Below are 14,745 nucleotides of genomic sequence, written 5' to 3'. Positions count from 1 at the left end.
GTAGTGTTGACTGTGCTACTGCACGCGACAGACACAATGTGTCATCCATCATTGCCAATCAAACGCTGATCCGGCGTTTTGCGCATTGCTGATTGGTTGATTTACGATCGGGGCGGGTGCAGTCCTGCTGTCCGCCAGGCAGCAGTGACTTCAGTGTTTCACTGTGAGCAGCGGGCTGATGGGACAGAGGAAACACTCACCTGGAACAGGACTGTCCTCCACAGGTAGGCTGCCTGTTTCTCTTCTCTGGCAGTTTATAGCTATGTGATAACTGCATTAGGGTTTATGTTAGTCTGGGGTTGACACATTTCACATCCATAAAATTTTGGAACACCTAAATGTTGATGACTGAGCCCTGGAGGAAACATAAAAATCCTTTTGGGCCACACTGAATCAGCTGCAACTTACAGTAACAATATGTTTGTTTGCTTTGTTTATCTCAGTGTCCCTGTTGAGACAGTGGCCATCAAGCCATTATGAAGAGTCTGAAGGCAAAGTTTAAAAAGACTGAGGTAAGAACCATCTGTTGATGGACATTTGGAGCTTTACTGTCGGGTGTATTTAAAAACAATACAGCTGTTTTCTATGTCTACAGGCTATTTAGAGATATGAGCCATACAAGCTGTATTTTAACCCAATATCACAGTGCCTGGGTGCTCTACCTTAAATAGACATTTACATAGGTCCCAGGTTTCTCACTCCTGTGGTTGTCTGGGGGGGCACTGGGATTCAGTGTCACTGAGCAGCAGCAGCAGCAGCAGCAGGAGAGTAGGGCTGTCTCCAGACTGCTGCTATAACCTGAGATCTCAGGTGGCCTTCAATTATTCACGCGTACATACACACACAAACACACACAGACACACACACACACACATTCAGAGAATTCCTACTTTCCTGCTGTCATCCCTGTGTTACTCTGAAGGGCTTTGTAATGTGGGGGTTGACCTTGTTCTCTAATGCACTGTTTTTTAAGATATTACTTTTTTGCCCAGTCCATGTAGCCAGGTGCTTGTTGCAGGCTGGCTTATTAGAGTCAGTGACCTCGCACCCTTACAGACCTGGGGCACAGGTACAAGTATGTTACTTAAACTAGCAACTGTCAACTCTACAGTGTGGTCTGAGCATTTGGATTCCTGATGATGCTTTTAGCACCATTACAACCTGTTACTGTCAGTCGACTTGAGGAGAAATTCTACCTCTGTGTTACCTTGAACTGCACACTTAATGATCACCACTACAGTGGCGACAAAGCTGATCCTCTTGGATGAGGCTGATGAGTAGTTTCACCTAATAACCATGTCATTACATAGATAGATAGGTAGATAGATATCCTGCATACATGTGTCTGAGGCTTGCTGGTGTTTGTGAGCCTCACTATGTCCCCCTCACCACCGGCCCAATGAATGACCATTAAAACCAACAGAGCAGAGTGCAGCTTATCTAGCTTGTTTCTCCTCTTTTTGCTGAGTCCTCACATCACACACAGGCCCCGCTCTTTAACTGCAGAGAGAAACAGATCTGTGACGCTGCCAGGGGTGGGGGTGGGGGGGACCGTGCAGGACCTGACAAAAACTAATGGAGAGAAAGAGAGAGGCCGCTACAGAGAAGAAGACAGCAGAGAAATTAATAGGTTAGAGAAAGGAGGACAGTGAAGAAAAGGAAGGAGGTGGCAGAGGGTGTATGTGTGTGTATGAGGCAGGATGGCAAGACTGGCTATGTCCCTGCTAGTAGCTGAAGCAGGACGAGACGATGCCGATTTGGATGCGGATGGGGACGTGCTGCACAGGGGGACGTTGTGAGGACGGAGAGTAGCAGCGTTACTGTGCATTTCTGTGTGATAAGCTATTCTGTTTCACTGGATTTGTGATTTTGAGTGTAGCATAAAGTCTCTGGCATGTAGATCTCTGCTGTCATGTTGCTGTGACCTCTAAAGGGTTTCTCCCTAGAAACTTATGGTTAGCTGAGTTCTCTGCACTATCAGGTGTGAGTCCGGGTTTGTTATGTAGCCAGTGTGCGCTGTCAGTCAGGACAAACAGTGGTGGCTTCGTACAGTGTAGCTGTATTTAGTTGAGTGTGTGACGACCTGCTAGCCGAATGGATCCTCAGCAGCCTGTTTTTAGCCTGATGAAGCGGCTCTGTTGTCTCAGCCTGCTGCCGCTGCCAGTAGGTATCTTCTGTTTATACCCAATAAACACATAAATAGGAAAGAAAATTGATTCTGTTCATTTCTGTATTCTGTATTTCTGTATTAAAAGTAGTTTTATGTGACTTGTAAAACTGGTCATTGTATTATATTTCTTTAGGCTGCCAATCCATTGTTTTGTATGTTATGAGATATGCAGTGTGGTATCAGTTTCTGTGGGGCAGTACAGGGTGATGACCTGTTCTCTGGCTTGTCCGCCCCCCTCTCAGAGTCAGGACTGGAGTAAGAGTGATGAGAGGCTCCTGCAGGCTGTGGAGCAGAATGAACCTGACAAAGTCTCCGCTCTCATCGTCAAAAAAGGTCTCTGTCCCACCAAGCTGGATGCTGAGGGCAAGTCAGCGTAAGTTAATTGTCTAATTTTTTTTTATCCCCTTGGGCGTTAAGCAAATTCCTTAAAGCTGCAATAAGATTATAAATGTAATTGATTTAGTTTTGTTTCCTGCCCTCTCTTGAACTAAAGCTAAACTGATGAGAGAAATCAGCAGTGTTAGAGCTTAACAATTCTCAGGAATTTTAAGTGGAAACCAACTCTCATTTATCATCTCTAATCATGAGGGACACGTATTGTCCTTCTTCCCTCTGGCAGGTTCCACCTCTCTGCATCCCGAGGCCGGCTTGACTGTCTGGAGGTGATCATCTCTCATGGAGCAGACCTCAGTGTCCCTGATGGTGCCGGTACAGTGTTTTATTACCAAATAAGAGTTTTATCTCACAAGGTTGTTGAATCACATGGATTGTTTGTAAATGTCTGTTTATAACTGACTCACTCCAGGCTGCAGCGCTCTTCACCTCGCGGCCAAAAATGGCCAGTCAGACTGTTTAAAGAGACTCTTACAGGTAAAACACAATCTGGTTAACTAATGAGTCCTGGAATATACACCACAAGGTGATTTGGGAAATGAGTTTTAATGAATTCTAAGATTGTACTAATTATGTTTCTCCAACAGGAGAGACTGACAGTAGATTGTACCGACGGCATTGGCAGGACACCACTTCATCATGCAGGTAAGAGTTACACAACCACAATGGAAAGACATTGCGGTTTTGAGTGGAATGTTTTGATAAATATTAGATGGATTTTCATGGTTTTTCATGTTCTCATTAGGAAAAAAAATCTGTATTCTTATAAGGTGATACCATTTGGGTTAAAGAACGGTGGTCATGACTGGTGGCCACTCCTCCCTTATCTGTAAAAAGGGAGGAGTGGAGCTTCAGAGGAAAAGAAGAGAGCAGAGGAGAAGATTAGCATGTTAAAAACACACCAAGTACCTGCTCCACTGATAACGGTTTCCTAGTTGAACCAGTTGATTACTGAATACATTGTCTCCACTGGTGGACTTTGGAGGAACATTCATAATGGCCTTCCTGGTGGAGAGGTCTTTGTCCTCCTGCAAGATTGGTCAAAACAAAAGCAGTTAATTATGTAAGTCATCATTAAAGTTGTAGTTGTGCGATTTCTTGCAATTTTCAAAACCTTTAAACACACTTATACACTATCTTTTTCAGTCATTAATCTCTAAATGGAGCCATTTCATTGGATTAATACTTAAATTAGAGAGCAATGAATAAATTTGGACTTTTCTCATGACAGTTTTCAGCTGCAGTGGTATAAGCTATTAGATATGAGAATATACAAATAATCAAATATCTCCACAACTGACACAGTCTGCTGTGTGAATGTACCGTGCTGCATTAATATTTCTGACAACTTCTTGCAGACTTGGACTAAAGAGGAATAAAATGCAAAAACATTTATTTTTAGTAAACACATACAGAATGGTTCACATTTTTACACATTTGTTTTTAGACAGGCTGAAATATCTCAACAACTATTGGATGGGTTGCTGTACAATTCTGTACAGACATTTATGGTTCACAGTTGATGGACACTGATGACTTTGGTGATCCTCTGACTTATTCTGACTTAGTCTTACAGATTCCATTTTACCTCATTTAAGTACTGAAAGCAGGTGTTTAGGAGCATTTGATACTTAAACTGAGCTTATCAAAAAGCAGCTAGTTCATTAAATAAGCACAGTACATGTTGTGTGTAAATCTCTGATATCAACCATAGTTCTGACTGTTTTCTGCAGCAGTCAGTGGCTGCTTGTCCTGCACTGAGACCCTGTGGGACTTTAAAGCCAATCTGGATGTCCAGGACAGTGTAAGTGAAAGATTACAGTTATAGTATATGAACTTTGGTTTGCTGCTTTTTAATTGTTGTGTGAGATTTAAAAAACTTTATATTAATTCTTGGTCTTATCTAGTACATTAAACAACATGATGAAATCCCATATCTATGTGTGCTCTTGCTCAATGATGTTTGGATTTTTGCGTGTCTCTCTCTCTCTCTCTCTCAGGACGGGGCCACCCCATTGATCTTGGCGGCCCAGATGAGCAGAGTGGAGCTTTGTGTGTTCCTGTTGGGACGAGGTGCCAATGCAAACATACAAGACAACCAGGGAAGGTACTGGACTGTTAATGTTCAACTCCTCCTCTAAGTAACATGCAGGGTTAGTTAGTTAGCTGGACTCTCCTCCGTCCATCTCACTGTTGGTGTAGCCTTGACAACTGAGAGTATCAGACGGTGGGAGGCCTGTGGAGACAGACTGGGACATGATGCAGTTTCTTCAACTAAGCTAGAACCTAAAAATCTCTTTGGGATTATTCTCACAGCAGTAGAGTTGTCTGGGTCATGGGACACAGGAAAGGCTCTTGTAGTTGGGAGTGCTTCGGAGAGATTTGGAGAGATGCAGGTCAGGAACTCCAGCAGGGAGCAACAGCTTTTAATTTTGGCGTGGATGCTGTCGCCTATCGGAGAGGATGATTAGAGATTTATCCTGAAGTTAACATTAACAAGGAGACTCAAAGTTCTGTAGGTTTTAGCATATTTACTGTTTTTAATGATTGACAGGCTACTCATGTATAAGTTTGAAATGGTCAATGAGTATCTCTGCTCAGTAGTAAAATTACATAGGTCTAAAATTAATAATATACCATGTGATTCTACAGTGCTTTGAAGTTTTATATCTTATTATGTATGTATTATTTGTTTTCTCAGTGTGATTTACTTATCATTTTCCAGCTGTGTTGTGATAATGTTTGTGATCCACAGATCTGCGTTAATGCTGGCCTGCGAGAGTGACAGTGTTGAAACCATAGAAGCTCTGCTGAGAGGTGGGGCCAACACACAACTAGTTGACGCCCTTGGACACAAAGCCACCGACTACAGCGAAACCACAGGCAACCAACGTGTCCTACAGATGTTGCAGAATGGAGTACCTCCAAGTACAGTATGAGGCCTGGGGGCCTTTTTAATTGGAGAGAAAGAAGGGATTGAATTGTTATATATATAATTTATTTCTGTTAAACCAAGTGGAAACAGCTCATGACAGCTCAACACATGGTAGCAACATCTACCAGACAATCAGACACTAGTGTATGGCTTCTGTTTGTGGCTGTGCTGCTCTAGATCCTGTTAAGCTGTAAGAGGACTGTAATAAGAGGAAGTGGATCAGGAGGACAGCTGGGTGTGATTGTAAAATTGGGTTTAAAAAAAAAAAGAGGAGACGAAAGGCTTGTTCCACTTTTATCTCCAAACAAAGACTTAGCTGTTATATGAAAAACAGATGTGTGCCTGGGTGGAAAAGGAGATGAAGGAGATAATTTGGTGTGCATATGATTCCTAACCACATCCATTTTTATTCTATTATTGGAGATTTTTGGTGGATTTGCTACATGATACATAAAAGCTACACTACTATAAACTACATGTTAAAACGTGAGTGGAAGTGAGAGTGTGTATGTGTATATATATCCTCATGTGCCTCTGGCTGTTTGCTGAACCTCACAGCTGTAGAGGTTAAAGTGTTTTGCTGTGTGTGTCTTTTCCCTCCGCACACGTAGCTTCTGAGGGCGCAGGCGAGGAGGTAATGTTGCATAGCTGTGTACTGCATCACTCCCTCCATCAGTGAGATCATGGCCCACTTTGGCCGATCATATTGTGCATGTTTTCCAATATGAGGTCATTGTTTTTGCGTGCCGCTTTCTTTTTGTTGGCTTTCGTTCCCATTTGTTGCTGACCTTTTGTCTTATCTCAGTTTCTTCCATTTGCTCGTTTTAAGTTGAGCTTGACCTCTGCTTGTCTGTGACCCCCAACCCCCCACACAGCCCCCCCAAGTCCCCTCAGGCGCCTCATCAGTGCAAGGGGGGACTACCCCCCGCAAACGGAAAGCTCCCCCACCACCCCGCTCTCCTCTCCAGGTAATATAAGAACCATCTCAGAGGATGGAAAACACATTTTTTTAGAGGCCAGTAGCACATATAAACTGTATCAGTGAGAGCAATGTTTAGTACTTTTTTTTTCCATCACATGTTGCATATGCGGAATGTAAAACCTGTCAGATTTTTTCATCAATTTAGAACGTATAAAACCAGGGAAAACTAAATGAAACAAAACAAAAAACAAAAGATTTATCTTGTGACTCCTAGTTTTGAATCAGTTGACCTCTATTTTACTACATGAGGGTAAAAAAGATTCAAGCATGTCCATATTTGTGTTTACAATAATTAATTGGTAGTATTCCTGCAATGCTGCATTGTTTGTTAAGGGATTAAGTGAAGGGATTAAGTGAACAGTGTCATCTCTGTAATGACTAATAAAGATTCATTTAATTGTAAAGATGCAGGGTTTGCCACCCTCCCCGCAACCCCGGAATCCTGCTCCCCCTGCCCTGTCCCCTGAGCCTCCCTCTCCTTCTCCCCAGCCTCCAGAGACACAGCAACCAGCCCAGGTTGGCACTGTAAATCTCTATTATTGTTTAGTCATAGCTGATGTTCATTCACTCATCTTACATGAAATGCAGACGTTTGTTTGGTTGTCATAATTTTTTTGCTGTTGCCTGTGTGTGAGGCGGAGGATGAGGAGGTGTTTGAGGAGATCCGACGGCTCCGTCTGGAGAGAGGTCGCCTGCTCCAGAAGATCAAAGCCCTGGAGCAGCAGCAGCAGAGCGCCATCTCTGCCTTGGAGGAGGTGCTGCGCTGCTCACCTTGAAAAATGTTTCATGTATTTCATGTAAACCTATATCTATTCATTAGAGCTGTGTGTGTTTGCATCTGCATTAGCGATGACAGAGGGTTGATGAGGACTGAGGGTTTCTTGTTATAACCAGTATTTTTTACATGCGTCTGTGTGTGTGTGTTCTGTAGCTGTCCCAGCTAAAGCAGCGCCTAGAGGAGGCAGAGGCAGAGAGGGACAAGCTGCTCGAGGAGCTGAAAGGTGGCCATGGTATAGGAGCCAGTGACTCTGAAGACATGGATGAAATGCTGGACTTCCCAGGTATGTGACCTGTGGATGCATGGGCTCCCCCAGCCCTGACACGGAGCATACATGCACTTCCATGTGCCCCTGTCATACCACACAGGAATTCCTGCATCTATCATGTCAGGGAATACGCTGACTGATTTTCATTGTGGTTTCTCTTGAACTTTTTCTCTAGAGAAGCTGCTCTCCAAGCGCTCTAGAGCCTCCCCTGCTCAGGATGAGGCCACTTCTCAAGCGGACACTGACTCAGCCAGCCCCTCTCCCGCCCCTGCAGACCCAGGGACCGTTGCTGAGCTGCATAAACAAATAGAGGAACTTACCTCACAGAACTCTGAACTTGTCCTCAAAGTACAGGTGAGGTCAGGGAAACCACAAATGCACAAATACTCACCTAATATATGAATGCATGTACTCGCAGAGAAAAAAACTCATATAACTGACAATAAATTCACTAAACATAATCTCCCCTCTGTCTCACACACACATACAAACACACACGAATGCGCACACAGTCCCAGGCCTCTTTAAAGAGGATAAATTGATAGTGAAGTGATTATTAAATGGTTCCCTGGCAGAACATGAAGATGCTGTTTCAAGGGTAGCTGAGTGTCCCTGGCTGGGGCATTAGTCATGACCACTTAAACTTTATGACGCTGCACTCTGGTGCACTAATGCACCGAGGCAGTTGTTTTCATGCAAGTATAAATAGAACAACAGAACATCAGATGCAGACATGGGGTTGGGGCGGGACATTTTGTAGTCATTCTTCTCTAACTGGGTCATGCTGGTTGAGGCGCTGAAGTTTGCTTGAAATATTCTGTTCTAGTGTGGTTGGTCATTCACCACTGTATGAATAGCAGTAATCTAAGCCAGGAACTTCAGTTCTGCCCTGCTGTGCGAAAAAGAAGCAGACAAGAAAGTGGGGAAATGTCTGATACGACAGCAAAGAGAGATTGCGCCTGTGGAGGAAGGTCAGACATAAACTAGAACCAAAACCTCTCGCTATGATTTATTATATATGATGGAGAGCAGAATAAGACTCCAAAACTTATAATGACTTAAGTTAATTAAAGGGAGCTCCACCAATTTTAGGCATAAAGGTCTGTTTACTAGTCACTGGGGTTATTTTTTTAGCCAATGAAAACCGTTGTACAGTGTCCTCTGTGGCTCTAGAGGAGCTTTGTCAGGTCTGAGAAAAAAAAATGGGATAATGTCACCAGGGTTATATCTGCATATGATTTAATGTATAAATAAATTCTACATTTATAATAGAAACTCTTTGTTACAGGCTTCGGGTGTGGCGTGAAAAAGATGTGGTAATTTGCCAGGCAGCAAGAATCTCATGAAACAATACTATCAAGTTTCCTTATGGGAAATGCAGTGTTCAGTGTTTTTGGATCTGATAAACGGTGAAAGGCAATCTCCCCAATCTGTTGCATACAGATGCTGGAGATGTTTGAAAAGGACGACACAGACATGCAGACCTCCAGCCCGGACTCTGTCCCTTTAGCTCAGTACGAGACCCTGAGGAAGGAGTTTGAAGCCCTTCAAGAGCAGCTCTCTCAGGCCCAGGATTCAGATAAGGCCTCCTGCGTGGCAGAGGAGTGGTAAGACTGATTCATTTACCCATTCATTCACATTGATAAATCACTAGCAAGCTGAAATAGCCGACGCAGTTCACATTGACTTGAACTCCTGTGTATTGAATCAGATGTTTTATTCTGAGATGTGCACGTCTTTGCTATCATCAGCTTCTGAGCCTCAGCAGTATCTGGTTGCTGCCTCTATCAGGGCCATTTTTAAAAGTGCTGAGCAATTACTATTCCTGCTGCATGCTGTAGGCTGAGCAGGCTTATGTACAAAATGTATACTCATGACATCATGGATTTTTTGGTTTCTTGACCTCTTTTTCATGGAATTTTTTTCAACATCTTTGTTGTTCCTCAACTATAGTGAGGTGTTGCAGATGGATGCTTCAATAATCAAGTGTTAATGTGTTCTACTGTGGATGAAATGATTAGTCAATAGATTTTATACAGAGAGATTTTGTGTTGATAGAATTAATCATCAGCAAGTCATTTATTGAGCAAAATGGCTAATATTGTTCTTTCCCAATGGGAATATTTGCTTTTTTCCTTTGTTTTTTACATTTGTAAAGTGAACTTCTTTTAGTTTTTGGACTATTCATCAGACAAATAAGGCAATTTGAAGACATCAGCCTGGTTTTTGGGAATTTTTTTGCTCTTTTCTGACATGGTAAACACTAAAATCCCTGTTTGAAAAAAATAAAAGACAGATTCCTCTCTGTGATCCTTGAGTGATTGATGATACTTATCTTGTTTTGCAGTGGTGATGACAAGTCTCAGGAAGGAGGTGCAGATGCAGAGAGTACAGAGGCTTTGAAGGAGAGGCTGCACGGGCTGGAAGAGCAGTTGGCCTCCTCCCAGTCTGAGCTGGAGGAGCTGAAGGAACAGATGCGTCTTGGGGTGCTCTCTGTGGAGTGCAGCGATGGGGCTTCTGTCGCGGCAGGTGCCGGGGCCGAAAGCGTGCCTGGGGCCGCGGAGGAGGGTCCGAGCCAAGAGGCGCAGCAGCTGAGAGCGAGGGTGACAGAGCTAGAGGAGGAGCTTGCTAAGAGACAGGGCGAGAAAAGAGGTCAGAGCGGCCAGGACGGTGACACAATCAAACAGCTGACAGAGAAAGTAGAGGAACTCCAGGCTGCTCTGGCCCAGAAGGAGTCTGTGGAAGACGGTGAAGGAGAGAAAGAGACGGAAACAGTGAAGTGCCTCCGTGGCAAAGTGGCCGAGTTGGAGGCAGCCCTGGCAGAGAGCAGGATAGCAGGGAAAGAGGGAGGAGCAGCGAGAGATGGAGATCAGGTCCGTCGTCTCCAGGAGCGTTTGGCAGAGCTGGAGGGTGAGCTGAGGAAGCGTGTGCCCCGCTCCGAGTTGGAGGAAGTGCAGGTGACTCTCGGGCTTCAGTGTGAGCAGCTGGCCAGGGAGAGGGCAGACGTGGCCAGAAGGCTCAACGATGCCCTCCTGGAGCTGGAGAGACTCAGGCCTCCTCCTCGTGGCGATGAAGAGGAGGAGGACGAAGAGGAGGAGCACTCAGAGAGCTCAGAGCCCTCAGTCATATCAGGTACATAGTGTCATTAAAAAAAAGAGAGAATATTACATGTACAGTATGTACATGTTAGTCCTTTTCTTTCCTCTCTCCAATCAGAACACTCCAGACGCACCCTGGCAGCAGTGAGAGAAGAATTAGAGGTGGCAAGACAGGAAGCAGCCCAGGCTCTGGATTGTCTGTGCGCAGAGCGAGAGGGCCGGGCGCAGGACGCCCTGCAACTGAAAGATGCTGTGCCGCTCTCGAAACACAAGGAGGCGCTGTCTGCGGTATCAGAGCAGCTAGCTCAGACGCTGCAGGAGCTGCAGGAGGAGAAGACCCTCCGCAGCCAGGCTGAGGAGCAGGCTGCCGCGCTAGAGGCCAAACTGCAGCCTGCGCAGGACGCCATACCCAAAGAGGAGCATGAGAAAATCAAGGTCAGGGAGGGACACTCACAAATCTTATAAGATTGATCAAAAGAAGCAGATGAGGCAGAGCATTTTCTGAGAATTTTACAGTTTCACAGTATAGTGCCATGAAAAGCCATGCAAATAGCAATTGTTAAAAATAGCTGTAAATGCAATTCCAGGAATTCATTCTGCCACAAACTTTCAAATTGTCACTGGGCACAAACCTGTGATCCACCACCTAATCTGCGCTTCTCGTCACACAGGCAGAGCTCCAGCGCTCTCTGCAGGCCAGCGAGAGCAAAGCAGCGGCAGCTCAGGACGCTCTGACCGAGAAGGAGATGGAGCTGAGAGAGCTCAAGTCCCAGAGGGCAGCCGAGCAGGGTCTCATCTCTAAGGAGGACCACGAGGCCCTACGGCTCTCTCTGCAGGCCGAGATCAACGCCATCACGGCTCGCTTCAACGATCTCACCCGCAAGCATGAAAAGACCTGCACCGAGGTGCGTGTGTGTGTGTGTGTGAGTTTGAGTGCATGTGTGCTATCATTTTCTGGCTTCTCCAATCCCCTCTAATGCCATCGAAAGCCACATTAGATGTTATTGTGTCTGCCACAAAGTGACCTATGTTCCATGAAGGCCTCTTTCCTGCCTCTGCATTATTCATATGTGTATTACTTTCTCCATTCAGTACCTTCCTCTGTTTGATTGCTCCTTCTGTATATGTGCTTACTGATGCATTGAAGCAGTGTAATATGTGCACTATAGGCTCCTGGTGACTCCCAGTGTAATTTTTCTTCCACATGTATAGATATAAGTACTCTCACTTTGTGAACTGAGTAATTGCCTTTCCAGCTCAGGTTGGCACAGAGGATGATAAGGAGCCAAGGCTAAATCTAAAGGGCATTTTAGTTAAAAAAAAAAAAAAAAAAAAAAGGGTCTGTTTGGCACCCCACTAATTTAGTGTTGGCAGGTGCTAACACACACACACACATACACACACACTAGTATGTAAATTTCAAACGTCCCTGAAACAGAAACACATTTGAATATGGTACCAAAAGTAAACACGTGTAGATTTACTGTGGCTCAGTTTAGTGCAGTGCAACCCAAGCGTGGGTGTGTGGAGATCAAAGAGAGGAACTGTTACCAAGGGAAATTCCAGTGAGCAAAGACTCAGACTCATGGTCGTGGGTATAGCCATACTGAAGGAGAAATATTTTAGATTTTACTGAGAAAATGGAAACAAACTATTAAGATTCACTTATTAAATCAGGAAATGAGACAAAGTATTGCATGAGATGTACAGTAAAGGCAATCAATCAACAAGAGCTTGAGTTCTTTCCTGTAAGCTTGTATTTTTGTCTGTATGAATCTGTCAATATAGTACCATAGCAACTGTACTGTCCATTTAAATATCTCATTTAAATATACCCTAGAGCATTGTCAGTGCTCTAGGGTCATCCTCCACTTTTACGATATATAAGCAGAGAGTGACTAAACATAGACCACGTTTTTAAAGTGACAGGATGCCACTGGTGGTTTTACTGGTCTAGGTGTTCCAGGTGCAGAGGGAGGCTCTCTTTAACAAGAGTGAGCGGCAGGTCGCAGAGTCCCAGCTGGCCACAGTGCAGCAGCAGCTCGCTGAGCTACAAGCACAATCCAGCCACATCCAGGAACTCCATAAGGACATCCAGGAATCCCAGGGCCTGGTCAAGGAGAAGGATCGCAAGGTAAGGGAGACTGCAGGGCCACTTGGAGACAACTACTGTTGAAGCAACAGTATGAGTTTACCAAACTGATATGTCTGTCTTGATGCAGATAACAGAGCTGTCCAAAGAGGTGTTCCGGCTAAAGGAGGCCTTGGGAGCCCTCTCGCCTCCTCTCGGCCTCACATCCTCCTCCTCCTCATCCACCCATCATGGTAACCCTGGGCAGCAAATGGCTCTACAGAACAGGATCTCTATACTCACCCAGCAGCTTCAGGTGAGGGGAGACTTGACACAAGAGATAGTGAGGAAAAAATACTGTATCATGACTTCCATCTATCCACCATCATCTGTGAAAAAATAAGAAAACAAATGTTCACACGACAGTAACATCTTCTGTGACCTTCCTGCAGGATTGGGAGAGAAAACACAAGCAGGTGGTGGCTGTTTACCGTTCCCATTTACTGGCAGCTGTACAGGTCAGTTGAATGCAGACGTACATTCCACAGCAACAACTCGAAGACTTAAACCTTTGACTAGGAGATGTAAAAAGGTCATTTTATTGAGAGTTTTGATGTGTGTATGTGTAAATATGTGTGTACTGTTTTGTGGGGGAGGCCTGTGTCAGATTGGATCAATTAAATTTTCTATGTGCAACTAGCTGGACAGCCACTTACAGTCTTCACTGTAAATGGCACAGACTGCTGAATTCGTCCCCTTTTGTGGTGCAGACAATAAAGAGCGGGCAGGCTCAGTCCACCATCTCTGCTTACCAGACAAAGTGGATGAAATTTCAGAAGAGGTGTGAGGAAAGGGGGCTCGACTCACTTTCTCATTTTCATCATACGGTATTCCACCACTAAGGTGTACACATTAGCCATTTCCTTTTGTAATGTTGGCTTTTAATCAGGGATTGTCTAGATGTCGTTGACCTTAAAGAGAACTGTAGCTACTTAGTTTCTTCTTTTTCATGCTTTTGGCGGGTACAGGTTTGCCAGACTTTTCATGCCTATTTTTGATATGGGGCAGGGCTTGGTATGGGATAGGCTGCACTGTGGGGTTGATCTCTATTCCTGGTAGGTCTGGTATTCATCAGGGTGCTGGGAAAGGTCATTGGTTTTGTTTGTGTCAGTAACTGTGTGTCACTGGCTCCTCATTATCTATCCCACATAATTAGGAAGAGTGGGGTGTAACTTGATATTCAGAATGATTGCCCATTTCTAAAACTTGGGTGGTGGCTGCTGCTGGGTCTGTCCTGTAGAGCCTATTATGGATTCATGCAACTATTATGCTACTATTATTTAACACAAGTATTAAAATGCCGTACCTTTGTATTCTTAAGTCGTTTCCTGTTGCCCAACAGGGCCGAATGGATGAAGAGGTGCAGGGTGTGCTGCTCCAAATCCTGAGGATGACACAACAGGGACACTGAACCTTAAAACGTCTGAAAGTACTTCTACAGGTCACAGGTCAGCATAAAGCAGCTCCAGTACAACAACCTGTGGGACCAGTATCATAAAAAGATCCCTTCTAGAGAGCCAAATACAACCGATCTGTGATCAGACATAGCTGCATGCGTACAATACCGTAACCTAAACAACAGCCTCAAGGATGGATTGATAACCAAGCAGTGAAATAAAAACAGATCTGTGGAGTGCCTTCATTACATGTCAGGGGGTTTGTGGTAGCAGGGAGTGAATGTGAATAGAGTGATTATTTAGAAGATAGAATCAGGTGCTCTGATTGTGTGACAAGCTGAATGATTTTATACAATATTGTTGTAATAAAAAAAGAAAAACAAATTGCTGGCCTGCTGATCCTGTTCTTTGTAACTCACTTTACTGTTGATTGAATGCACAATAGCTTTTGAAAGCAGCAGCTTCTACACTGTGCCTCGTGTCTATTTTTGGGTGATGGAAATCTGAAGTCTTAATTTCACTGTAGCATGTGTGTATGGAAAGTTGGACAGCTGTGTTCACTGTGCAGCTGCTACATTTGCTAATATGAAGAC

The 14,745-nt window shown here is 44.4% G+C and overlaps 1 protein-coding gene and 1 long non-coding RNA gene across 2 annotated transcripts; one reads left to right on the top strand and one right to left on the bottom strand.

Annotated features, from left to right (window-relative positions):
- The first annotated feature begins 99 nt into the window (after positions 1 to 99).
- On the top strand, positions 100 to 14,719 carry ankrd24 (ankyrin repeat domain 24). The gene is made up of 23 exons (XM_051077107.1): positions 100 to 224; positions 444 to 512; positions 2,413 to 2,543; positions 2,790 to 2,878; positions 2,976 to 3,040; positions 3,151 to 3,208; positions 4,297 to 4,367; positions 4,564 to 4,670; positions 5,319 to 5,491; positions 6,110 to 6,132; positions 6,374 to 6,466; positions 6,886 to 6,996; positions 7,116 to 7,235; positions 7,412 to 7,541; positions 7,702 to 7,880; positions 8,970 to 9,133; positions 9,874 to 10,658; positions 10,743 to 11,059; positions 11,296 to 11,529; positions 12,582 to 12,758; positions 12,847 to 13,011; positions 13,148 to 13,213; positions 14,098 to 14,719. Exons 2-23 carry the CDS (start codon positions 477 to 479, stop codon positions 14,164 to 14,166), a joined length of 3,363 nt encoding a protein of 1,120 aa, XP_050933064.1. The 5' UTR covers positions 100 to 224; positions 444 to 476; the 3' UTR covers positions 14,167 to 14,719.
- On the bottom strand, positions 12,359 to 12,960 carry LOC108881427 (uncharacterized). The gene is made up of 2 exons (XR_001960612.2): positions 12,820 to 12,960; positions 12,359 to 12,734 (listed from the first exon to the last, which is right to left on the bottom strand). It is a non-coding gene; the product is annotated as an uncharacterized LOC108881427 (long non-coding RNA).
- Positions 14,720 to 14,745: the final 26 nt, after the last annotated feature.

The sequence above is a fragment of the Lates calcarifer genome, linkage group LG17 (assembly GCF_001640805.2).
Source record: "Lates calcarifer isolate ASB-BC8 linkage group LG17, TLL_Latcal_v3, whole genome shotgun sequence".
Lineage (NCBI taxonomy): Eukaryota > Metazoa > Chordata > Actinopteri > Centropomidae > Lates > Lates calcarifer.
Note: the sequence above shows the minus strand (reverse complement) of the source record. Positions and strands in the feature narration are given on the sequence as shown.